This window comes from Gorilla gorilla, chromosome 4 (assembly GCF_029281585.2).
Source record: "Gorilla gorilla gorilla isolate KB3781 chromosome 4, NHGRI_mGorGor1-v2.1_pri, whole genome shotgun sequence".
NCBI classification, from domain to species: domain Eukaryota; kingdom Metazoa; phylum Chordata; class Mammalia; order Primates; family Hominidae; genus Gorilla; species Gorilla gorilla.
Genome location: NC_073228.2, coordinates 82,009,881 through 82,035,241, shown reverse-complemented (window position 1 = coordinate 82,035,241; position 25,361 = coordinate 82,009,881). Strand labels below are relative to the sequence as shown.

Below are 25,361 nucleotides of genomic sequence, written 5' to 3'. Positions count from 1 at the left end.
AGGCATGAGCCACTGCGCCCAACCTAAAAATCCCAGTTTGTTATTTTATTTAGTGGGTCACAATCAGAATTTTTAAAAGTGAACGAAATCATCAAAGTATATATAGTAAGCGTGCATTATTTTGTTAAATTTCAGGTTGTTGGTGTGTGTGTATATTGGGTCATGATGTAAAATGCAGTTTCTGTTTTAAGCAAAAGGTAAAATTTTATTGTAAATAAATCTATTAATAAGAGGCACAGGGATGGGGAATTACAAGATCTTGATTAATAAAAGCATCACCACCATTAGCACTTCTCGTTGTCCCTTTAGCCCCTGAAGGCTTCTTTAACTGGGCAGTGTACCTTAATTAGATTCTGCATGTAAAGTATTTCTTACAATGGCTTGTGTGTGAACAGGTAAAATCCAAATTTTTATGTCAACTACCGTAATTCTAAAATGCTGAAAACTGGCCAGGCACGGTGGTTCACACCTGTAATCCCAGCACTTTGGGAGGCCAAGGCAGGTGATCACCTGAGGTCAGGAGTTCGAGACCAGCCTGGGCAACATGGTGAAACCCCATCTCTACTAAACAAACACACACACACGCCAGGTGTGGTGGTGCATGCCTGTAATCCCAGCTACCTGGGAGGCTGAGGCGCGAGAATCGCTTGAACTTGGGAGACGGAGGTTGTAGTGAGCTGAGATCGCGCTACTGCACTCCAGCCTGGGTAACAGAGCAAGACTCTGTCTCAAAAAAGAAAAAAAAAATCCACTGTAATTCAAAAGGAGGTAATGAGGCCCTGGCACTGTGTTCATGCCTGTAATCTCAGCAATTTGGGAGGCAAAGGTGGGAGGATTGCTTGAGTCCAGGAGTTCGACACCAGCCTTGGCCACACAGGGAAACCCCGTCTCTACAAAAAATGCAAAATTAATTGATTGGGTGTGTTGGTGCATGCCTGTAGTCCCAGCTAGTTGGGAGGCTGAGGTGGGAGAATCACTTGAGCCTAGGAGGCAGAGGCTGCAGTGTGAACCAAGATCATGCCATTGCACTCTAACCTGGGTGACAGAGTGAGACCCTGCTCCAAAAAAAATAAAATAAAGGCTGGGCACGGTGGCTCACACCTGTAATCCCAGCACTTTAAGAAGCCAACGTGGGCGGATCATGAGATGGAGAGCATCCTGGGTAACACGGTGAAACCCCGTCTCTACTAAAAACACAAAAAATTAGTTGGGCCTGGTGGCGGCGCACCCCTCTAGTCCCAGCTACTTGGGAGGCTGAGGCAGGAGAATCACTTGAACCCCAGGGGCAGAGGTTGCAGTGAGCCGAGATCCCGCCACCGCACTCCAGCCTGGGCAACAGAGTGAGACTGTCTCAAAAAGAGGTAATGAAACTGAAATCAACCCACTCTAGAGCTGGAGGCTACTGTTCAGTTTGACTTTTGACCTGCGTGCTTATTTTGCAGATGTCTCTCAACTAAACAAAATCTCATTACACAGCATGCAAAGGGTGATGCAAAAATAGTTTATTATGATATAGTTTATGTAAAGTTAGGTAATATTTACAAAATAAAAATGATCAGCTACATCCAGGGAATCTAGCATGTCACACAAAGGAATAAATATTCTGACAAAGTAACACTTCAATTGTAGTGAATCGTTGATCACAAACTAACTTTGTAAAAAAAAAAAAAAGCCTCAAAAGACGCCCCCCCGCCCCCCGCCAAAAAAAAAAAAAAAGCAGCTCAGCTGGTCAGGCTTTCTTGAGACACTGGCCTGACAGTGGATGGCCCACCCTACCCCGGGGCTCTAGTTCTTAGACCCGAGCGCTGTGCTGGAACCTAGGGAGGCGGTACTCATTCAGCCCTTTCTTCTGCACACAGCTTTTAGTCTGTTAAGCGTTACCATTTAGCATTAGAACAGAAATGAAACACCAGTTGGAATTATACGAGCTGCTTCTTTTTATCATGTGACTGACAGAACGTTTGTGAGAACTGCTGGAATCACAAGCTGCGGCAGAGGTGACTGAAGCATTTCCACTCCGTTCACATATAGCGCCCCAGCTTGGCACAGTAGGTTTTGCCTTTGATAACGAATTTTGACACTGACCCTGACAGAAGGGCACAGCTGTGAGAAAAATCATTAAGAATTGTAATTGTTGAGGAGCCACTTGGATGCTTTCTACCTTTTATAAATTGTACCCTAGGAAAACCACATGAAGTAATTCTTATACTTAACTGGTTTTGAATCCTAACAGTATGTCAGTAGATACGTTGTTAATACTAAAGGTAAATCCTAAAATCCTTTAAAATCCATTTTAATTGAAGCTTGTGATATAAATGTAACACAGTAGTGAAGTGAGTGTTCTTCACAATCTATTCCTAGCTGTCTATAAAACTAAGGATGTGACACCACTAACTTCTCAAGGGGGGTGGGGGGCAGGGAGTGATGGGCGTGACTGTGAGGCTGCCAGCGCTGTGTGGCTGCGCCTCCGAAACACCCTTTCCTCAGGTGGCCGAGCTGCGCCTGGGGAAGGCCCCCACTGAGGCTGTGCCCGAGGAACATGCCGTGTCCACCCCTTGGGACTTGGACGTCCTCTCAGGCCATCCTACAGTACTGGAGTCTCCAATTCTTAAGTATTCTGTGACTCACTGTTTCCTTACCAATCTGACAAAAATAGGTGCTGTAAAAAACAGCTGCATCTAAGTTCTGCAGCCTCCATGGAATTCCGGGATATGACCAAAGGGCTGGGGAATCCAAACAGCTCCAGTGCTCCACAGAGCCCTGCCCAGTGAGTGGTCTTGAAGGTTCTCAGAAACTGCACATTTAGACCCTGATCCCAGAACTGTGCCTTCAACCAAGTCTCCCTAGGATAGCCTTAAATTACTGTGCAGAAGTCTGGTCAAGATGGCACCATCATTTTCTTCATTTTCCTGATTTTCCTTAAGGACTCTGGCTCTACCAAGAAGAGGCAATACAGAATTCTTTCAATGAAACAATGTACGGATACAGGGCTATCGTTATTTTGGATACTGTATACTTTAAAACCATCTGTTAGATGATCAAACGTTTTACAAAGATGCAGCAGTCATTAAAAACATTTCTTTATAATGCTGGGTGGGCTTCAACGGTGCAGTCAACCCTGTTCTCCCCATCTTAAAAAGGAGTGTCTGTTTAAGATTTTTTTAAAAACCCATACAAACTCTGTCACAAAAATCCCTGCAGTAACTTCTCAGTAATATTTACATTGCTTGCTCTAAATAATATACAGGTTATTTTGAAGAAAATAAACACAGCTGCTTTTAAATACAGAGAAATTGCAAGCTACACCAAGCATGCAGTAGCTTAAGTATTCACAAAGTACTGCATCCGAACACCTAAGGACTCGGACCCAAGACGTGTTCAGACAGAAACTTGTCCCATCTCTAGGGATGATCTAGTGTTGAGCTACTGACTCCCCTACCCTGCCAAGAGCCTTTTCTTTTGTTGAAGGATTTCAGAGAAGGGAGATGTCTTCCCTTTACAGAGAAGCAAGAATACTTGAAGCTCACAGTTCTGAAAAGGGCAAAAGAATGAACAGGGTCTTGTCCCTGGCAGACAAAATTTGAGATAACTGATAATGTTCCTTTCCATGCTGGGTTTATGCCAGGCTTTCCTTTTAAAGAGCCTACAGCACGGTGTTACTAGCCTTCAGCTCAGGCTGGTTCTTAACTGCCATCAGCTGTGGACACATGCCCTTGCTGAAAGCTGTTTGGCCCAAATGTGTAAACACAAGAACTGTACAAAGGTAAAACGAAGAGCCCCCTCTAAGGGGTGGCTGCAGAACAACCTGCCGTAGCTGCTGTGCAAGGAAGAACGCCCATCTCAGAACGTTCTGTTGCTTGGCATTGAGAACAGTGGTGGCCTTCACCTTTCAATGTGAAGATGACCGTTCACTGGATGAAAAATCTACTATCTGAGTTTACATCTTTAAAGTGGGTGGTGGCATGGAGAAGCCAGGGGAAGGAAGAAGTGTGCTTGTACATGGCACCTCCAAGCCTGAAGTGAGTGGAAAACCCACGTTCAGTTGCTGAGTATTACCTACTGGAGACGCTCGCGCTGAGCGGGCTAGGAACCTCTCTTCAGAAGAATGCTGGAGGGCAGGAAAGCCCAGGAAGGTGAAAGGTGGGAAAACAGTGGGTAGATACCTTAATTCTAAGGAACTTTTTAATAAGCAAGTTCCCAGCAGCTTTCTTCCCAAGTCCTTTTAGAAAGTGGGCTCTTTTGCCAGCACTGAGAACCTTCGCTCACTTCAGCTGAAAGGAGAAAACACAGGGCTGATCCCAGCTTGCAGGGAAGGGGAAACGAAACGTTGTCTCTGGCCTGTGTCACCTCTTAGTGCTCCAACATGGACCTTAGGGCAAGTTACAACTTGTTTAGAAAGCAAATTCCTCGTACAACAGACCTATGGCTCCCCTAGCCAGGACTTTTATCTCATACCCTAAAATGAATGAAGTTCCCAGGAAAGTGAAGCTTCTCATCAACATGACAAATTTTCTTTAAAATTTCAACATCAAATTCCTTTGAAGTATAATATCATACATTTCCATTCTTTATAGAGCTTTGACAATACTTAATTTCTTTCTCCCTTAGTGACAAAGGGGTCACAGTTTTTTTTTTTTTTACCGTTATCTTATAGGCCAGGCGCGGTGGCTCACGCCTGTAATCCCAGCACTTTGGGATCCGCCGAGACAGGCGGATCACAAGGTCAGGAAATCGAGACCATCCTGACCAACATGGTGAAACCCCGTCTCTACTAAAAATACAAAAAAATTAGCCAGGCGTGGCGGCAGACACCTGTAGTCCCAGCTACTCGGGAGGCTGAGGCAGGAGAATGGCATGAACCTGGGAGGCAGAGGTTGCAGTGAGCCGAGATCGTGCCACTACACTCCAGCCTGGACAACAGAGCGAGACTCTGTCTTGAAAACAAAAAACAAAAAACAAAAAACAACTCCCCCTCCACCCAAAAAAACCCCCACTATATCTTATAAAGGAAGGTCTTATAAATTCCAAGCTTCTTTAGGACCATGTTAGGCAAACTCTTCTTTTCAGGAAAAGTTAATGTTGATGTGTCACATTCTTTTCTAAGTGCGAACTGTCTTAGAACTTACCCAAGTCAGTGAATGAGTAGCTGGGAGAAAGGGGTATGTGGCCAGCCATTAAAGTCACCCAACATACAAAGGAGCAGGGGACAGCAGAGCTTCCCCTACACACCAAATTAGGCTGCAGGTCATATGCAAAACCTAGGAGGCCAAATAGGATTACTTGTTTGTGTAGGGACCTGGCTGCCGACAGGGACCCCACGCAGGGTGGCCTTGGCCTCCAGGGCCCTGCAACACCTAGCGGGCTCTGCTGTGTCCCAGCTCCGTGGCACCCGGCAGCCTCCCAGGAGACGGCCAGGCAGGAGTGATGATCAGGATTGTGTTCAATTTTCAGCATGTTTCCATGTACCCAAAAGTTAAGAGTCCCATCTACCTCTATAGTAAAACAAAATGGTAATAAATACATTCCATAAAAATGTTTTTCAAGCCATCAGTTTTGTTTCCGGCCTTATCTGTCAGTATTCCTTTCAGGCACATTCTGAGATTCACAACTGTGGTTCTTTAAACAGCCAAAATTCCCTCTTCTCCCTGTATGGCTGCATGAACTGGAGGGTCAAGGAGTGATGGGAGCTGGTGGCTGCTGCAGAAACAGGTTCTTGCCGGGCCTTCCACGTCACTAAGCAGGCTGTGGGACCTTGCTCTCTGTGCTCTTCTCTCTTCATACTTGCTGAATCCGAAGACAAGATCCTCTCCAATGTTACCTCGTTCAGTAAACCCGCAAATTCGCGCTACTGCCGCCTCTAGTCACCCTGGGATGTCCACTGCATCACCCACTTAGCACAGGCCCATTATGACTCCCTGAAGCACAGGCTTCCAGCTCACGGGGCAGCGCACTGTCTCCACCGCTGCCCAATGATCCACTCAGACCCGGGAGGCTGTGGACAGCGCGTCCTCTGAAATGCTGGTCTCCACACCTGCTTGGGGCTGGGGCACCATGTGTGGATAAAGAAACTGACCAGCAGAAAGTGACTATTCTGCACGTGCAGGCGTGCACACAAGGTAATTACCCACAAGCCTGCAAAAACTCACACGAGCACAACTGCCTCGCTTTCCCATTCATATGTGGGGCACAGCTTACTGGCTGGTGCTAGCATACTACACATAAATACATTTATAGGAAAATAATTAAAATGCTGAAGTCTATCTATTTGAACATCTTCCTCATCGGTAAAGCTGGGAAAGCTCACTACTGTGTGGCTGGTGCCAAGGAGCAGCCTGAGACCCCGCCTGCAGCTGTCCCTAAGACTTTCCTCTCCCCATACAGAAACCAGTTCTACTTCTTCACTGTTCTTCTTTCTTCTCTCTGGAATTCAGGGGCTAAATCCCTTCCAGGGTATTTGGATGCCTGCAGGAAGGAAACTGGAGAGAGGGCCCAGCCCTGTGCAGCACAAGGCTCCCTGCTCAGTGTGGCACCAGTTGGGCAGCCGTCAACATCTGTGCCAGTGTTGCCACCTGGGCAAGTCTCTGTTCCTGGGGCATGTCCAGGTGCAACATGAAGAACATCGTCATCCTTTCTCGCCTGGTTCACTCCATCGCAGGATGGAGCCCACCAGCAGGGAACCCAGACTTCCTTGACCCAGATGGTGGCTGTCCTTGTATGAGGGCTCTTCAGAAACGCCAGGACAGGCCCAGGGCATTTTCAGGAGCTCTTAGCAAAGCAGCCTCAGTCCGTTTCCTGGCAATACCCTACACTAAACCAGCCTCTGGGGAGAGACCTGTGGCAGGGAGGAATGCAGACGCCCCGCTGGCCTGTCTCTGACCCCTCACATGCTGCACTCATATTAATTTTCCAGGATTCCTGAAGTCCAGCCTCAAGAGATACGTGACGGAAAAAAGGGAATCAAATGCTCTTTTGACCTATGGGCAAACTTGCTTTAATTTAAAGCACTGTGAGGGCTGAAGGCAGATGATCCTGTCTCCAAGCATGGACTCTGGCCAGAACCCCCTGGAGGGCAGAAGGCAGGGAGCTGTCTGCAGAAGGGCCAGTGGGTCCACCCCCAGGGGCAGCAGGGATGGTCACGAAGGAAACCATGCCAGGAAGGGCAGGTGGTGGACCTCAGAGAACGGCACAAAATCGTAGCACCCAGATACCAGGCAAAAACTCCTATCTGGTCAGATCCTGATGCACTCCAGGTCCCTGTCTGTCCTGGAGCATTCATGTGTCCCAGCAGTGTCCTGGAGACAACAATGAGGCTGTGGGGGACAGTGGGGTCCCGAACGTTCCTTCTGTATATTCCATTGACACAGAAAGGTCATAGTGCATTTCTCAAAGCACTGCCAATCTAAATGGTCAGAGGGGTCTGATAAGTATATCTATATTTGATATGGGGCCTTGCTTTGTCACCCAGGCTGGAGTGCAGTGACACGATCATGACTGATTGCAGCCTCGACCTCCCGGGCTCAACCAATCCTCCTACCTCAGTCTCCTGAGTAGCTGGGACTACAGCTACACAACTGTGCCACCTCAGAGAAGGAGATTTTTAAACAAACCCAATTTTCTCTTGCTGTTAACAACACTGAAGACTAGTAGCAGAGGAGTGAAAGTGTGGGTTAAGAGCCTTAAAAACTTGTGGAAAGGGCTCGATGCCAGTGGAGAGCACTTAAGTTATTTCAGTGAGAAGACAGCACCTAAACCTGGGTCTGAAAACACATGAAAACTCCAGGCCTTGCTCCTGGCCCTTCTGCACATTGGGGGCGGGGCCAGAGCTCCAAAGATGGCCTTGCTCATGACTTCATCTAGAAACTGAGCAACAGGATTTCTAGATTTCAACGCCCAAAGCATCCACGCACCCACAGAGACCATCACACCAACGCAAGCATGAATACAAAGTGAAAGCATGTTCTTGGCATGAAAACCATCTGCTCACACCCCACCTTGCTCCTAAAGTAGCAGAACCTGTTCCACCAGCCAGGGGTTTATACTCCCTATCTTAATGGGATTAATGGTTTTCATGGGGCCATAATAGACTCCAATGTAAGAGATTTTCAAGAATTGCTAGAGAATGTTTTGTGGTGGTTAAAAAGGTCTTCCTCAAACTGTTAGAAAAAGCAAAATTGTTAGTATAGGTTTACTTTAACCAGGCTCTTTTAAAGATAAATGCTGCAAGATAGGTTTTCAGAGCTCAGATTAATTAAATGAGAGTTAAGATCGGAGTCTCAATACACACTAATGTGCTGTTCTCATCAGATTCTGACATCCTCTCTACTTTCTTCTTGACTTAACAGGGGTCTCCTCTCAACCTTTTCCAAAGCAATGTGACGGTTTCTTTTCCAAAAGGTAAAAAAAAAACAACCCAAACCCCCAAACCTTCCCCCACTTTGAATGATTCCTGGGGGGAATTCATTTGTTTTTTTCAATCAGAGTCTGAAACCTGGGCTGCAGGTCAACAATCTTGAGCAGTTATGAAAAGACCAGGGTTACTGGAGACCAAGAAAGGAACGAGCGGAGGAAGGAAGGAAGGAAGGAGAGGGGCCGGGGATTTTGTGCAAGATTTAATAAAAAACAAACAAAAATAGGAATGGTTGCTTTCAACATTTTCCAGGTTGTGAAAGGTTTGCCACCACTCTCAGGGGTGTGGTTCTAAGCTGCATCAGTGGAACAAATACAAAATGCTGTCCTCCTCCCAGGCTGGAAGGCAGTGTACCTTCTCCTCTTAACAGCCAGACTAGTGGGTGAGGAGTCAGTGCTGTGACCCAGGCCAAGCTGGAGTGTCCGCATGGCTTTTTTTCTGACCAGTGGGGATTCCATCTACCTTGAGGCATGCTGGCTGGGCCCCGTTTCCACACCAGCACATGGTGAGACAGGGTAGCTTATCAACAGGCTGCTGGGCCTTAATACTGACAGTGAGTGTGGCGGGTCACAGCCAGGAAGGGACTAACACAGATGTCCTCCCAGCCCCCACTGCTGGCCTAATTTTAGAATACCACGGAAAAAAGCTTTGATGAAGACAACAGGAAGTCAACACAGCAGAGAGTGGTGTGGACAACCCAGAAGCCAGCCTCACGCATTCCATGCCCACAGTTAACGATGACAACAACAGCAATAATAATAATAATAAAAAAACAAAGGTACAGGTGAAAAGCAGCGCTTGGGGTGTGCTGCTGCAAGCTGGGGAAGGCGCGTGCTCAACTTGGATGGGACACACCTAGTCGTTCTTCAAGTCCCTGGATTCAAAGAGCTTCAACCGTTCTTGCACCGTCAGGCCTTCCTTCAGACTCTGGGTAGAGACAGAGCAGGAGAAGAAAATAAACACACCGTTAGACCCCCTGCACTGGACCAGACCGGACCGCTGGTGGAGCCGGCATCAGTCAGAGAGCCGGGTGCAGGTGCGGTTAGTGGGCATGCCAGGAGGAGAGGCCCCGGGAAATGCTGTTATTGGTGGAGGATGTTTTCCCCTTCAGAAAATTACTTGGATGAAAAAGGAAAAAAAAATCAGAGAGACAAGACCATGTGTTTAAGCAGCTAAATTCTGAGCTTAGGGCTCTTTAGACAAGCAGTGATCAAACAAATCCAGCCAGGGAAAACAGTGCAATGAGCAAGGAGACTGCCCATCCCCGTGTCTTGTCTTGTGTATGCATTTGTCCACATCCAGCTCCAGAGATTCTTCACCTGACAGCCTCAGCTGAGGAGGACCAGATGCTCCAGGGCATCCCCAGCAGGATGGGTGTCCCGGGACAGGGCCTCGCTCCTACAGTGCCTCCACAGCACCTGCTGCCCTCAGACCCATTTCTGGCATTCCCTCATCAGAGGCCTGTGAGTGTTATGGGGATGTGGGAACACGCCAACGTATCTAGTAAGATTTTCAAAACATAAAACCAATACTCTGTTCACGTGGAATCTTGCTAAAGCTTAAATCTGTATGTCCAGAGATGAATGAGATCTTACTAACTGGGGGACAGAGTATTTTCCATCTCATTCTTACAGACTTTCCTCAATGATTTAATTTCTGAATAAGAAAAGGAAGAGCACTTTTCAGAGAATGACTGGAAATGAAGGGCATTCCAGTACTGACTGGAAAGTACTGACTGGAAAGTGCCGTGGCTCTTCACTTATCTCCCTCTTCACGCTAAGTGTCGCCATCACACTCAGCCCTGCTGACTCCCTGTGGCTTACCCTTGCCAGAGCTGATGCAGGTACAGGCTTTACTGAGAAACTGGAAGCTGAAGGGATGGGCTCTAGCTCAGGGTCTGCCTGATTCTACCAGTTTCAACCAAAAACCTGAGCAACGTGAAACTGCAGGCTGTACCCCATCTACTGGGAAGTCGCCAGCTTAGGCTCAGGCACTCTCTGGCACTGTCCTGGAGACTCTGATGTGATAGACTGGGGACTGAGCATGGGCTGGTCAGCTTGAGGCTCCCTCCAAAGCTCAAGGGAAGGGGGAGCTCCACTGTCCCCCACCCCACCCAGCTCTACCCAGAACAGACCTGCTTGTTTGCTATATTCTGGAGCTGTGTGTCTGTGTAAATAAATAAACAATGTGATCTTTAAATACAGGGTTCTGCTGCTAAGCATTTTAAAACTCACTGGTCCAGGCCGGGCGCGGTGGCTCACGCCTGTAATCCCAGCACTTTGGGAGGCCGAGGCGGGCAGATCACGATGTCAGATCGAGATCATCCTGGCTAACACAGTGAAACCCCGTCTCTACTAAAAAATACAAAAAATTAGCTGGGTGTGGTGGCGGGCACCTGTAGTCCCAGCTACATGGGAGGCTGAGGCAGGAGAATGGCATGAACCCGGGAGGCGGAGCTTGCAGTGAGCAGAGATCGCGCCACTGCAAACTAGCCTGGGCGACAGAGCGAGACTCCGTCTCAAAACAAACAAACAACCTCACTGGTCCAGGTGAGCCTCACCTCAAGCAGTCGTCACAGCTTGATAATTGTGTGTGTCTGAGAGGGTTTCTTTGGAAGCCTGCCACAGAGAGTGGCTGGGGGAATGGGGGGAAAATCCATCTCCCATTCTGAGCCCAGATGTACCTCAACACCCATGCCTGCTTCCAGGTGCCCTTGGGGGGTCCCTCCCCGCAGAGTGCAGGGTTCTCACAGCAGTCAGTCTTGCAGAGGACCTGGGTAGACATCTGGTCACCATTGAAGGGGCTGGGGCCAAGCCAGGCAGGCAGCCCCCGGAGCATGGCTGAGGGATGTCACTGTCACATCCCGGTTCCTGCCTGTTGGGGACTTGCTGTCAGGACTGTAGTGAGTTTGATCACTCCTAAGGCCTGGGTTTGCTCCTTGCAGGCACTGCGTCAGAAGCCCCAGAATCCTGCTACAGCAGGCCCAGGGGAGGGGAGCGCCCTGACAGACACAGCACCCAGCATGCTCGCTACTGGCTCCTGCCCCAGTGACAAGGGCAGAGCTCAGGCTCAGGTGATGCTGGGCTTGCTACAATTCCAAGGGTGGGAAGTAAGCGAAATCCCCTACGTTATTCCCACACTGGCTGCGGGAGGCTGTTTCTCTCTCTACGTCCTCTGGATTCTCTCCTGGTGGCTGCTCAGCCCAAGGCTCAGCCAGCTCCCTCTGGGGTTCATCTCCCCCTAGGCTGTTCTCTCCACTGAGTGCCTCCTGTAGCCCCACATACTGAGCTGACCACAGACACGGGGGCCCCTTAAGAACCCCGAGGGAAGCATTCTCTGGTCTCAATTCCAGAAAAGGCTGTGCTGCTCCTAAGCAACTTGCTGTCTTTGATTTTGTAGCAGCTGAGACTTGCGGTCCTTTTGAGCGAGGCAGGACAGAAAAACAGAACAGAACAAAAGACACAGATCAGTGCACATCAGATGCCACATCAAAAAACACCAATGAGAAGTACGGTTTCTGGGCAACTGCATTTCCATCTTCTTGAAGGGTTGGGTGGAGTCTTCAGATACAGTTGAGGAAAAGGATGACACCCACCCATGCCTGTGCCTCCTAATGTCTCCTGGGAGCGCTAACACGGCCCCATCCTGCCCTGTTGCACCACAGACATCTAGAAGTCCTCGTCTTTCTGCTGGGGCCAGCAGGACTGGCCCTGCACTCCAAGGATTTTTATTACGGAAACCCAGCCAAGCCAAACATCAACTTAAAAACACGTAAGGAGGAGAACCCCATCCCGGGGTTTCTCTCCATCCTTTTCAGTCTGCCCTGGGGCCCAGACAGTCTGCTCCCTCATCCCTGCTCTGGCTGGCTCCAGCCACTGTGAGAGGCCCCCACCCACTCACTGCACAGAGCTACTGTCAGGGGCCCGTGAGTGTTGCGCAGCCTCCCTGGAAGGGTCGTGTCAGTGACAGCCGGTCCCCTCCCCCGACTGTTACTTATAGGCATGGTCCAAAAGCCCAAATCACTAATAGTGAACTTCAAACTCCTTCAAGAAAAGCTCAAAGATACTAGCTATAGTTTAGCCTCAAATAAGTAGTAGAATCTTCAGTAAAAAAACAATGAACCAAAAAGAACAAGTTTCCTTTTGCTAAACAAAACGTTATGTTTAAAGAAAAATGCCCAAGCTAAGTTTTCAATCAAGCCTAAACCATATTTGGGTATAGGGGACTTAGAACTGTAGAAAAATAAAACCAAACTGACTAGGCTTAAAACCTTCAACTCTTTAACCAAGCCTCAGGATGAAGTCCTTCGGACGGCAGGGTGCTGTGGGTGTGCCTGAGAAAGGGCCAGCATGGGGAGGAAGACGTGGTTCTTGCTTTCCTCCATGTTCTCATTCCGGAATGAATGAGATCAAGCTACTGAGCCGGCAACTACTCATTCTCAGGGTGTCTCCCACCATGGGCCCTCCCCCACCTCCTCTCTGGGATAGGGCCTTCAATGGCACCTAGTGAGAAGCTTTTGTTTTATTAAAAAAAAAAAAAATACTGGTAAATATTTCGCCCCTATTGCTTGTAGTTATCACGCTCTTCTGAACCATCTTCACCAAGCTCTAGTCCTGGTTTATCCATTCCTAGAATGACCGCCCTGTTAGCCTTGACAGACACAGGCCACTAAGTGGCTCACTAGGTGGGCGAGGCCTTTGGTGACGGTAGACTTCACTTGCCAGCGTGGACATCTGTAAATTCCACCTCGTGACAGAGGGCAAGACAAGCGTCCCCTGAGGGGGTGGAGTGAGTTCAGCCGTTGTGCACAGATTATCCAACATGCATGCTGATGGGTGCCTGGCTCTCTGCCTGCGCACCAGGCTAGAGGAGCACCTCACTGCCAGGGTCATCTCTGTTAAGAGGTTAGAGTGCCAATTAACTCCCCAGAGCAGGTTAAAGAAACCTCACTTGGATTTGGTATGTGTTTGTTGGAGCAGGATGAATTGAAATAAAGTAACCATGACACAGGCGTTTGCCATGGGGGTGTGAGCAGTGCATGCAGGCGGTGGGAGAGGCGGTTTACCTCCTGCATGGGCCGGGAAGCGGGTGCATTTCAGGTATCCCACGAGACCTGCTCAATTACGGACTGTCAGAGGAGAGAGCAGACATGAGACACACAACCAATCCCAAACACACGCGGTGCCGCTCCCACCTCCGCCCGCCCTCCTGTGCATGGCTGGCTCTGGACAGCACACTAAAGATGTGCTGCTTCCTGGCTGGGGAACAAGAGCAGGCAGCATCATCTCTTGGAGGCGGCACCAGTGTCACAACAGTGATGTGCAAGGAACAACACAGGCACAGCTGACAGCAGGCCGACATGAGCAGGGCTGGGTGAAACCTGGCCTCGAGGCAGGAGCCAATCATGCCAAGCACTGCTCTTCACAGCCCTGGCCTGTCAGTGTCATTGCCAGGAGGTGGCTCCAAGACAGACACAGAGCTGAAAGCCACCAGAACCAGCCCAGCAGGGTGAGCTCGGGCTGGCTCAGTGCTGGGTCCTGGGGCTTTGGCAGCTGTGGCCCATGGGAGCACTCATACTTCAATTTGGGCTCCTCTCCCCAGTGTCCCTCAAGCCCCTCCCACCAGGGGGCTGGACCCCAGACTCACCTTGGACCTGATGTTTCTGAGTTGCCGGGTGACACAGGATCTGTCTTTCTTCAAGAAGTCAGGGTTGCTTTTAGATTTCATTATATCTGAGGTATATAATGAAAACAAACAGACCTGTTACCTTTGCTTTCTAAAACCCTCTGGAACCAGACTAAATCCTGAAACATTTCCCAAGCTTCCTACTGCAGCATACTTAGGACAATTCTTTAAACAACTCTAAGGGAATTCAAAGCCAATAACCATAAAACATGCTAGATCTCTTCAGACCACCATAAAACACCAGCACAATGGGAGAATGTGTATGTGGGGCCCCGCCAGGGCTTCCTGCACTGTGACTGTAGCCCACAACAGCATTCCCTCCAAAGGGACTTGGTCCCCTCACTCTGGTGTGGGACCTCGATGCTGAGCAGACCCCTACCCCCATTATCCATGATTCTCTACCTTCTTCCTGGTAGCACAGGGCTGTCTAAAGCAAGATGATAAGGCCAAGGCCTTCCCACTGTCCACCCACCCAGATAGCAGTCCTTTAGGCTTCTTAGAAATGTCTACTTAAGTACCTGTAACACAAACAGATACTGAGTCATATCACACATCTTGTGCATGTGTGGGGTTTTTTGTTTTTTTTTTTTTTTTTTTTTTTTTTTGAGATGGAGTCTTGCTCTGTCACCAGGCTGGAGTGCAGTGGCACAAACTCAGCAGCTCACTGCAACCTCTGCCTCCTGGGTTCAAGCGATTCTCCTGCCTCAGCCTCCCAAGTAGCTGGGACTACAGGTGCGTGCCACCATGTCTAGCTAATTTTTGTATTTTTAGTAGAGACGGGGTTTCACAATGTTGGCCAGACTGGTCTTGAACTCCTGACCTCGTGATCCACCCGCCTCAACCTCCCAAAGTGCTGGGATTACAGGCGTGTGCCACCACGCCCAGCCCTCTGTTTCTTTTAAGAGACAGATTCTTGCTGTGTTGCCCAGACTAGAATGCAGTGCCTATTCACAGGTGTGATTCCACCACAGGTCAGCACAGGTTTTTTTTTCTTTTTTTTTTTTTTGAGGCAGGGTCTCATTCTGTCACCCAGGCTGGAGTGCAGCAGTGTAATCATGGCTCACTGCCACTTCCACCTGCTGGGCTTAAGTGATCCTCCCACCTCAGCCTCCCAAGTAGCGCTGGGACTACAGGTGCATGCCAGCAATCCCAGCTAGTTTTTTTGTATTTTTTGTAGAGACAGGGTTTTGCCATGTTGCCCAGGCTGGTCTTGAACTTTTGAGATCAAGTGATCTGCCCACCTAGCTTCCCAAAGTGCTGGGATTACAGGTGTGAGCCACTGCGCCTTGCCAGCACAGGAGTTTTGACCTCTTTCATTTTGACCTGAGCCAGTTCACCCCTCCTTAGGCAACCTGGTGATCCCCTACTCGCAAGAGGTCACCATATTGATGCCAAACTTTGTGTGGACACCTGATCGACTTAGCTTTGTGTGTGACTGCCTAGAACTCCTGGGCTCAAGTGATCCTCCCACCTCAGCCTCCTGGGTAGCCAGGCCTACCACCAAGCCTGACTACTCAAGGTATTTATGGAAAAATGAAGTCTTCCTCCCAGCATCTGTCAATACATAATCACTATTCCTTGCCTGACAGAAAAAAAGTTGATTTTTTCTTTTTTGATATTAGTGAGCTAGCACATCTTTTCCTGTTTGTGCGTCTCTGTATAAAAAATCAAGATGAAGGTCAAATGAAATTATGTATAATCTGGCCAGGTGCACTGGCTCACACCTGTAATCTCAGCACTTTGGGAGGCCAAGGTGGCTGGATCGCTTGAGCCCAGGAGTTTGAGATCAGTCTGAGCAACGTGGTGAAACTCTGTCTCTACTAAAAATACAAAAATTAGCCAGGTGTTTTGTGGTGCACTCCTGTAGTCCCAGCTACTGGGGAGGCTAAGGTGGGAGAATCCTTGAGCCTGGGAGGCGGAGGCTGCAGTGAAATCACGCCATTGCATTCCACCCTGGGCAACAGAGCAAGACCCAGTTTCAAAAAAAAAAAAAAAAAAATTACGTATGAGCTGAAAATGCTTGATAAAATGTTAACTCTTTCATCCTCCCTGCCATCTATTTTTTACAGGGTACCTAAATGTTTTTAGCCAAGAAAAAAAAGGGCCAGTTCTGTTGTTCATTCCAGAAAGCAGGGAGCTCCCTCCCATTCTCCACTCTATGGCCTTTTACAGATATTACAGTCAAATCCTAGGATCAAGCAGCTAGTGAGAGCTACTTCTGCCCAGTGGTTGAGTTCTTTAGAAAAATAAGACTTGTTATTATTTCGAAAATATTATGCTGATACTATGGGTTCTCCCTAGAGCAATCAGCACAGCATCCACTGCTGCGATGGGGAGAGCAAGGCCTGTCTGGGGCAGCCGTGTGAGGCTGGTGCTCCTGCTCCACTGGGATGCCTGAGTCTACAAGCATCACTGGGACTCTTCTGCTTCAAGTCAAGCACCGGGAAACCTCTACGACCAAACCCCCATAAGCCCCCCAGCAATAACCGAGAGGGCATGACCCGAGGACGCACCATATCCGGACACCGTGGCACTGTCAGGGGACTTTTCCCCCAGTGCTTCCGTTGCAGCCTTGAGCTGCTCCTTCAACCTGCTGATGTCACAGTCAGCCTTAGCCTTCGCGATGCTGAGCTCTGTGTAGATGTCTTTGTACTTGTCACTTGCGTACTTCTTGTCCTTGGGAGTGAAATGACAGAGAATGGTAGTTACATCCAGGAAAGAGGAGCACATACAACGTGGCCTGTCTTCCTGGGGACTGAACACGGCGGGGAGGCTTGCTGTTGGCGGAAGAGGAGGCTTGTTCACCTCTGTCTTCTAGAGGCAGAGAGTGGACAGAGAGGAAAAACCACGGGGCCCAAGGACACGGGCACAGCCATCAGGACATGGCAGGATAATCTCCAGGCCCGGTGAGTGCAGGAGGCAGTTCCGGGATTGCCCGACCAGCCTGGTGTGGTCCTGAGTGCCCAGGCCCCTCCCTTGTGGGCTTCAGCCTGGAAAATCCTGTGTCTTAGATTCCCTAGGTGACTGAGTGACCACCAATGATTCTGTTGTCTCCCCTGACTCCAGGAGTCCCTGGAGGAGGCTGGTGGAAGCCAGGGGGCGGCTCAAATGGAAATCAAGCCTTGCCTCACTTCACAGGCCTTTTCTCTGGAACATTCCTCCCAAGGCACACAAAAAGCACATATACACTGAAGCTGGAGCCAGGCCAGGCAGGTTGCTCATGTCCACGTTCCCACAGCACCTGCCTGCAGGCTGGTCTTTTAAGAGGGCTTGATTTTGGAAACCTCCTTCCTCACAAGAGTAAAATCTGCTTCAGAAGAGCCTGCGCTGAGTGCCAGCCTGAGTTCAGGAGGCGCATGTCACCTAGAGCCTGTTCCCGTACCCGCCCTCCTGTGGTGCGGTGGCCTTACCCGCAGTGCCGTCTGCAGCTCATCCTTGAGGGAGCTAATCTCCTGTTTCAGGTACTGTATTTCCGATTCCTTTACCCGCAATAAGACCTAAAATGACAGAGAGATCAGGGACCAATATTCAGGAGCAAAGAAACCTCCAGAGTCTCCACAGCAGGCTGAAGCGTGCAGAGGGCTCTCCAATCACCAGTGAGCAGGGCAGCCTCGTGGTGCCCAATGCGGGGAAGCATCGTTTAAACACCGCTCACAGCTTCAGCCTCACATACAGCAACAGGAAGAGGAAGGAAACGGCCGTGATTCCTCCCAGTGCCAAGGACTCCCTCCTCAGCCTGGGGTGCTGTGAACTAGACCTGCTTGTCTCTGGGGACCAAGCCCGCGAGAATCAGGAAATGTTACCGCTGACACTTGTGTCAGACTCACTCAGCCTCTCTTGCCCACCCTTTTGGTAAAGCACTCATTTAGTACAAGGCACAGGCACAGCAGACAGCGGCCCAACACCTGGACTCCGGGCAGGAGCTGATCACACCAAGCACTGCTCCCTCCCAGCCTTGGCCTCTCAGTGTCACTGCCAAGAGGCGGCCCCACGACAGAGACAAAGCTCAAAGCCACCAGAACCAGCCCAGCTGGGTGAGCTCTGGCTGGCTGAGTGCTGAAATTTTAGCACATTTTAGGGTGAAATTTTAATTGAATGTGGAGAAATCTAAGTGCCTTCCTAAAAGGACACCCTATACTCCAGAATCCATCATTCTAACATAAAGCGAGCCTCCCTGACCTGAGCTGCAGCAGCCACATGGCTACAGAACGTGTCCTTTTGAGTGGTCAGTGTTTGTGGCATAGCAGAAATGGAGGGGAGTGGGTGGAGTGAGATGGGGTCAGGATCCCCACAGCCCCTCGAGGGCTCCACTCGGCTAGTGGCTCTCATGCCACCTGGCAGCTCACTGCTCCTCGCCACCTTCGGGTGATTTGGATCTTCCCGGACCCTGTGACTCCTGCTGTCTCAGGTCTGTCCCTCCCACAACCCTGTAAGACAGGGGCCATGCTGCACTCCCCTGGGGCTCCTGGGTGCAGAGCTGAGTCAGGCAGGGCCTGGCTCCTGATGGTACCTCTAGTTCATAGGCATCCTTGCCCTGTGCAAGGGGTGACCCAGTGGCCTCCCCACCGCCGTCCCCAGTCAGCAGCGTCCGCAACCGTGTGATCTCTGCAGCCAGGCGGTTGTTCAGCTCCTGGGGGACAGCAACACAACAGTGACACTCCAGAGCTGCCTGGGGCCAAGTCGCATGACACAACCCGGGAAGGCCATTTCCCTAGGTTCTTTGTGTATCTGTGGAACTGTGTAGGCAGGATCCAATCGATAACCCTTAATTCCTTTCTGTCACAATAACTAGTGTCAAATCTGTTCCATGGCTAGTCCCATCTGAGCTCCTGTGGGGTAATCTTTAATCCACAGCAGCAGTGAGTGGACCCAGTCCTGCCTGAGCAGCCTCATACACAGCCCTGTGCAGCAGCCATGCCCCTTGGGAAGGCCTCAGGTGAGAACAGGACTATGTGCCCAGCCCCAGGGGGTGTTTGTGCAGGGCAGGGTCATAGAGGGCTGTTTTAATTTGGTGCCCACAGAAAAGCCAATATTGAACGAATCCTGGCTTGAACCTTTCCATTAGCCAGGATTTAAATGCACCCCAATTAACTAAGGAGCAAGCAAATCTTTTTTTTTTTTTTAGATGGAGTCTCGCTCTGTCGCCCAGGCTGGAGTGCAGTGGCGCGATCTCAGCTCACTGCAAGCTCCGCCTCCTGAGTTCACACCATTCTCCTGCCTCAGCCTTTCCAGTAAATGGGACTATAGGCGCCCGCCACCACACCCAGCTAATTTTTTGTATTTTTAGTAGAGATGGGGTTTCACCATGTTAGCCAGGATGGTCTCAATCTCCTGACCTCGTGATCCACCCGTCTTGGCCTCCCAAAGCGCTGGGATTACAGGTGTGAGCCACCGCGCCCGGGCAGAGCAAGCAAATCTTAAGAAAAAAAATCTGACAAAAATAAATGTGAGCCGTAAGCCTGACCCTGAGAAGTGTCAGCTCAATCCCTGGTGGACAGGATCCTGGAGGATTGGGATGACCCTGCCAGGCCCTGCCCAGAAACAGTGAGCCAGAGGTTCAGAGGAGCACAGAGAAGACACCAAGACACCCGAGAGTCTCAGAAAGGGTCAAAGCAAGAGTGATGTCATGTGTAAGCAGGTGGTGCACATGGCAGTACAGCGTTGCTCTAGCTATCCGCGGTGACATTTCTGACAACACAGATGGCAACGCTGGGTGGCAGGGAGAAGCCCTGGGGCAGGTGACCACTCTGTGCTTCAGGGACCTTCATGCCACTTTGAGGGTGAGGCCTGGCTCCAGCTCCAGTGTGGACTCACCTGACTATGGGTCTACCTGACCTTGAGTGCCCCTGACTAACCTTGGGCTCACCTGGCTGCAGGCTCACCTGGTTGTGGGCATTGAGCTCCTGGTTCTCACGCTGGCACTGCCGCAGGGCCTGCCGCTCGGCCTCCAGCGCCTGGGCCAGATGGGCATTCTCCAGGCACTTCTGCGAGTACTGCTCCGAGAGGACCTCCAGTTCCCGCTGCACCGACTGCAGCTCCTCCCTGGGGAGAGGGCAGCACTCACTCCTCTGCCTGCTTCTGGACAAGGCCTCTCAGAGGCCGGTGTCCCTCCTTGACACCAGACACAGCCAAGCACAGGTCAGGCCCGCACAGTCTGTTGTCTTAATCAGCCTGGGTCATACAGAGTAAGGGATCCCTTACAGAGATGGCCTCACGCCCCTCCCTGGTCCTTTCTCACAGTCTGACAGTCCTACAGCTAGCACTTCTCTGGGGATGCCAGTCAGAACAGAGTCCAGTCTGCAGCCACACAGAACCCCCATTTCTAGAACTCTCTTCTGACTCAGAATTTGTTTTCAGTAAACCCACTTTTGAAGCCATCTGTGTCTGACAGCCAGGACCAGGCTCTACACAAGACTCAAAAACCCAAGCTTCCTGAGGCTGTTCTGCCACCCTGGATCCAGGAGGGCCGTCCTCCTGCAGGTGAACCAGGGATGAGGGGCTTCCAGGTGAGCCACCCTGCTCTGACCAAGGTCAGCGTGAGCCTCTACAGGGTGCTGCTGACTGCTGCCAGCTCCTGAGGCAGGGCCCCTGTCTTCGGCTATGCTATAAAGGCTCCTGGTAGAGCCTGAGTGCCGTGAGGCTCATGGTGGCCAATCCGTGGGCTTCTGGCTGTGTCAATTCTACCAAGTGAAAAAAGTCTACAGCAGTTTTTCTGGTATTGTTCTATCCTGCCTGTGCAGAGGGAATCAGCACGTGTGGTTTTAAACCACAGTGCTAGTTCTCACTTCTGCTCTGTACGACCAAGCCCGGCTGCCTGGCTCCTGGTGGGCTAGCAGGGCAGCTGTCGAGGAACACATCTGGGCAGTTGCTGGGATCAGCCCTGGACAAGAGGGGAGTTTAAGATTTCGTTTGTTACATCTCGTTCTTGGCATTTCGAGGAACAGTCTCTCTGAATAAAGGAGGCTCCACTTGGGCCATATCCTGCACTGGACAAGAGGGCATCTGAGCTGCCCTCAGCACCCAGGGGCCCCAGGCCCCACTTCTGGAGGCCTCTGCAAAGACACAGGAAGGGCCCAGCTGTGGCCTGGTCAGCACCCCCCAGGGGCCCTCCCAAGGGCAGATGGGCAGGCCCAGCCACTTACAGGTACTGGCGCCGCAGGGCCTCAACATCCGAGTTGACGCTGCTGATCTGGGACCGCTGGCTCTTCTCCAGCTCCCGCTCCATCTCCTCCCGGTGGGCGTTCTTCATGGCTTCGATGGCTGCAGGCAAGGACACGGCCTCAGCACCGAGGAGCCACGCCCTTCCTGCTGACAGGGGTGGGGAGCTCCACACAATGGGATGGCGCCTGCCACTGCTGATGCTTGCTTAGTCAATCAGCAGTTGGATTTTGCATGACAGGCTGGCCCCTCATGAACCAATTCTCTGAGGTGGGCGCAGGCTGGGAGAATTCTTCATGAACTCCCCCTGGAAGGAATGCACGTTTGGCTTTTTTTTTGGTGTTAGAAGAAAACCAAACTGATTAAATAAATGTCATTGTTAAATTCCAACATGAGTTTATAAAACAAGCAAGCTTTTGTGCTGGTGTATTTTCTTCCTTGGAACTAAATTAACAAACCACTGAGGTGGCGATTACATAAAGAGAAGGCAGCACAAGGCCGAGGGGACGTGCTTGTTTAGGGCCACCTGCCGGTGAAGCTACGTATCTTCACGCTGACGGCAGGGGCATTCTGGCCAGAGGTGGTCCCACGTTGACAGGTGTCTGTCAGGGGGAAAGTCACTGGCTGGACTGACACTGGTCAGTCTACTTGTTGGGACTGGAAAGTCACAGGTTGGGACAGCTCCTTGTGTGCAGCCGGCCACGACGGGGCTGTCAGGGGTCGAAGTGTGCGCTCTCAGTTTACAAGCTCTCAAAAGGGACCTAAAATTGGCCTTTGCCTCAGAGTGAATAGTCAAAGAACCCTTCAACAATGAAGTTTACATCTCAGCCAAAAGGTAATTTAAAGGCTGCCATTCCTCTGAGTTGTGTGTCTAGCTCAAAAAAAGCTGGCCACCCACCCTGCCCTCAGGGTTACCCCACCCCCCACCTGAGATGGTGGCCGCTGTCTCCTCGGCTAGGAGGCGGTCTTTCTCTTCTCGAAGTTTCTCTAGCTCCCGCTGGTGCTGCCTCTGGAGATCTTCAATCTTCTTCTGGTGCGTTTCTTCCATTGCTGCAAACCCTCGCTCGCACGTGGCCTGCAAAATGCAAAAGGGACTTCATCGACTTCTTTCTTTACCTCTAAGTTGGGGGCCCTTTTAAATAAAGGAGCCAGGAATCCCACCCTGTCCAGGCCCAGCTGTGACTGGGCATTCACTGAGCGTGCTCCACCATGGGCACCCTGAACAGGATCCCTGGGGCTGTCTGGGGATTCTCAGCAATGCCATCAGAGCATTCAGAAAAGGGTGTTACCAGTCAACTCTACCTCTTATTTCTGTGACTGTACTGTGCCCCATTTCTTCCTGGGAGAAGTTGGTATGGTAGGTGGGGAGAGGCTGCTATGAAATGGAAACCAGCCAATCCTGGACCTTCCTGCGTTGCTGCCAGGTGGGACCCACAGGAAGGAGGAGAGAGCACGTGGGCAGAGGCTGGCTGTGTCTGGTCTGGAGGGACACGGTGAAAGGCCCGTAAAACAGGGATGAGGGACTTGTCTGCTGGAGGGAACCAAGGCCATTCCACATATAGGGAGTGGCCTGGCGGGCACCAGGCTGGGAGCCTCTCAACCCACAGTGGGTTGGGGGTACATAGAGTCCACTTCTGGGAGCTGGGGGTTGGGACTCTGCCACTAGCCAGCTGACAACCTCCAGCTGGTCACTTAATGCTCAGGTGTTGACTGACGGAGTAAGATCAGGCTACAGGTTCTCCTTCCTTCTAGCCTGTCTTCTTTCTTACTCTTTTCTTAAAGAAGGGCACCAATGACTTAGCACCTCTGCTAACTCTAACAAGTACATGACAGGAGACCTGCTTTCCAAACTCTCCTGTGCCTCCCTAGAGCGACACAGGCATGCCCCAGGATGGGAGCAAGCCACACCAGGAAGCCCAGGCCTGGTTATCAGAGCTGTGCTCACTAACAAAGCAGATGAGCGTGCTGCACAGCTGCCGGGAAGGGTGGGTGTGCAGCTATTTTGAGCACGGAGGCACACACTTTCTGTCTAAATCCTTCAAGTGGTCTGCTTCAGAGAAGGGACTGGGCCTCTCGCTGAGTTTTAAAAACTGGAAGAACGTGGCCACATTCCATTCCAAATTCAAGTGTGGGGGGCTTCCCCACTCTGGGCTCATAGCCTGCACCACTTGGTTAATCTTCTTGCATGTGGATTCAAGAAAGGATACCAAGAAATCCTATCAGCATGCCTGGGCATCTTTCTCTGGGCCCACTTTTGGTGATGGCCAACTCTGAGAGCCTCAGGCAGTATTTCCAAACTCGTGGTCAGTCTGGACTTGACTGCAACCTATGTGCTGCTCTGGGCGAATGTCTCAGCTATTGCCACTATTAACTAGGCGTCCCATCCCCTCTCCCAGCAGCTCCACCTGGAAGCATCTGTCTCTTTCTGCCACCCTCACACCTCAGGACGGCTGCAGGAGCTCGGAGCTCTGGAGCTCCTGGTCCTCAGGCCCCAAGGTTGAGCTCTTCTTTCTTCCTCCCACTCGCTTTGGTTTGTATGTGGCTTCTCAGTTAACACATTTAACTAATAGGTCTTTTTAAATTAAAAAAAAAAAAAAAAAAAAAATATATATATATATATATATATATATATATATATATATGGAATACTTCATGAATTTGTGTGTCATCCTTGTAGAGGGGCCATACTAATCTTCTCTGTATCATTCCAATTTTAGTATATATGCTGCTAAAACGAGCACAACTAGTATTAATAGATCTTTTAAGTCTTATTTTTTTTTTCTTTGAGTCTACTTGCTGGGAAAAGTCTTATTTTGATCTGAGTGCTTTGGAATATTATGCAGGTAAGAGTCAAAAATCTAACAGAAGCACTGGGACATCTTTAAAGACCTAGTTGCTTCTTTGGAGAGAAACTATATGCTAAAAAATAATTGATCTTGCAAACAAATGTTAATTTAAGCCAATCATTCCTGACACCAAAAGAAGTTCCCCGATGACTGCAATCGTGGTGTGGTGGGAGCCTGTGGATGTCAGAGAACGGCTGTTAGGCCAAGACCCTGTCCCCAACGACCCAAGTGGAAATCTGCATAAAGTGATGAAATCTCAAGGTGCTGTCTATTTACAAGTTCTGTATGTCTGCAGGGGTGGGTGAGAACACCACACCTGGGCTAGAAGCTCCCAGGCACAGGAGGGGACACTATGCAACGGCAGCTAAGGCAGCAGGGAGTGGACAGTGTCCAAGCCCCTGGGAGGGGCCTCAACCCGACCTGCATCATCTGTTTCTCCCTCCTGGTGACACTGGCCCAACACAATCTCTGGTCAGTTCTCAACATAAGACAGTCCTCTTTTTTCTGATTTCTTGCTCACTGTTGGTATAATGGCACCTGCATGGGGCCTCCCCTGCACCTGGTTGGCTAACCTAAAGCAGCCTCGGTGTGGAGGGGGCTCTTATGGATGCAGACAGGAAGCAGGGCATTGCTGTGCCCAGGCCCTGCCCCCATGGACCCTGCTGATTGTCTGGGAAGCTGCAGGGAAGGGCACTAGCAAGCGTATTTGGGGTCAAAGCAAAGGTTTGTGCAATTAACTTTTCAAGGTGCACCTGGATCCATCTCAGTGCTGCTCTTGGTGAACTGACCACAGTGCCATCATATACACACACTTTCAAAACATAGCTGTTGAAACCTTCTCACAACTCATAATGGTTTTTAAAAGGTTTTGACTGATTTGGGGAAAGAATGGTGAAAAAGAGCTTCTCAGTTCTCCTGAGGTGCTCGATGACAACCACACCTGTGTGTCTGGGTGGGGCCGAGTCCGTCACACAGAGGTGACATGTGAGCTGCTGTTTCCATTCAGAGCTACAGGAGTAACGGGCTGGGAAAAACAGGTGTCCTGCTAGACAGTGGCTGTGAGGATTTGTAGGCAGGAGCAGTGGCAGCCGCCTGGGAGTCAGGAGCTTGCAGCACAATGGTGCTGGCTGTGTGCGCGCCCGGCTCTGCCACATGAGCGTGGAAGGCACCACCTGAACATGGCTTTTGAGGGGCCTAGTCATCCTAGTCATTTACTGGGGCAGCTTCCTGAGTGGAAGGAACATAAGGGCACAGGTATCATGGTA

At 50.4% G+C, this 25,361-nt stretch overlaps 1 protein-coding gene and 1 non-coding gene across 11 annotated transcripts in view; both read right to left on the bottom strand.

Annotated features, from left to right (window-relative positions):
• Positions 1-1,480: 1,480 nt before the first annotated feature.
• MPRIP (myosin phosphatase Rho interacting protein) overlaps positions 1,481-25,361 on the bottom strand; it is a 145,723-nt gene continuing 121,842 nt past the window's right edge. For 5 of the 10 annotated variants that reach the window (XM_019027055.4, XM_019027058.4, XM_055386000.2 and 2 more), the window contains 8 exons: positions 22,178-22,325; positions 21,235-21,352; positions 19,975-20,134; positions 18,603-18,722; positions 17,503-17,589; positions 16,606-16,768; positions 14,054-14,139; positions 1,481-9,334 (listed from right to left, as the gene is read on the bottom strand). In XM_019027055.4, the coding sequence (XP_018882600.3) occupies positions 9,263-9,334; positions 14,054-14,139; positions 16,606-16,768; positions 17,503-17,589; positions 18,603-18,722; positions 19,975-20,134; positions 21,235-21,352; positions 22,178-22,325 (954 nt within the window). In that variant the 3' untranslated portion in view covers positions 1,481-9,262. Of the gene's footprint in view, positions 9,335-13,472; positions 13,536-14,053; positions 14,140-16,605; positions 16,769-17,502; positions 17,590-18,602; positions 18,723-19,974; positions 20,135-21,234; positions 21,353-22,177; positions 22,326-25,361 lie in introns of all 10 variants that reach the window. The other 5 variants (XM_019027057.4, XM_004042199.5, XM_004042198.5 and 2 more) reach the window with 4 other exon arrangements.
• Positions 23,885-23,991, bottom strand: LOC115934730 (U6 spliceosomal RNA). The gene has a single exon (XR_004070493.3). It is a non-coding gene; the product is annotated as a U6 spliceosomal RNA (small nuclear RNA).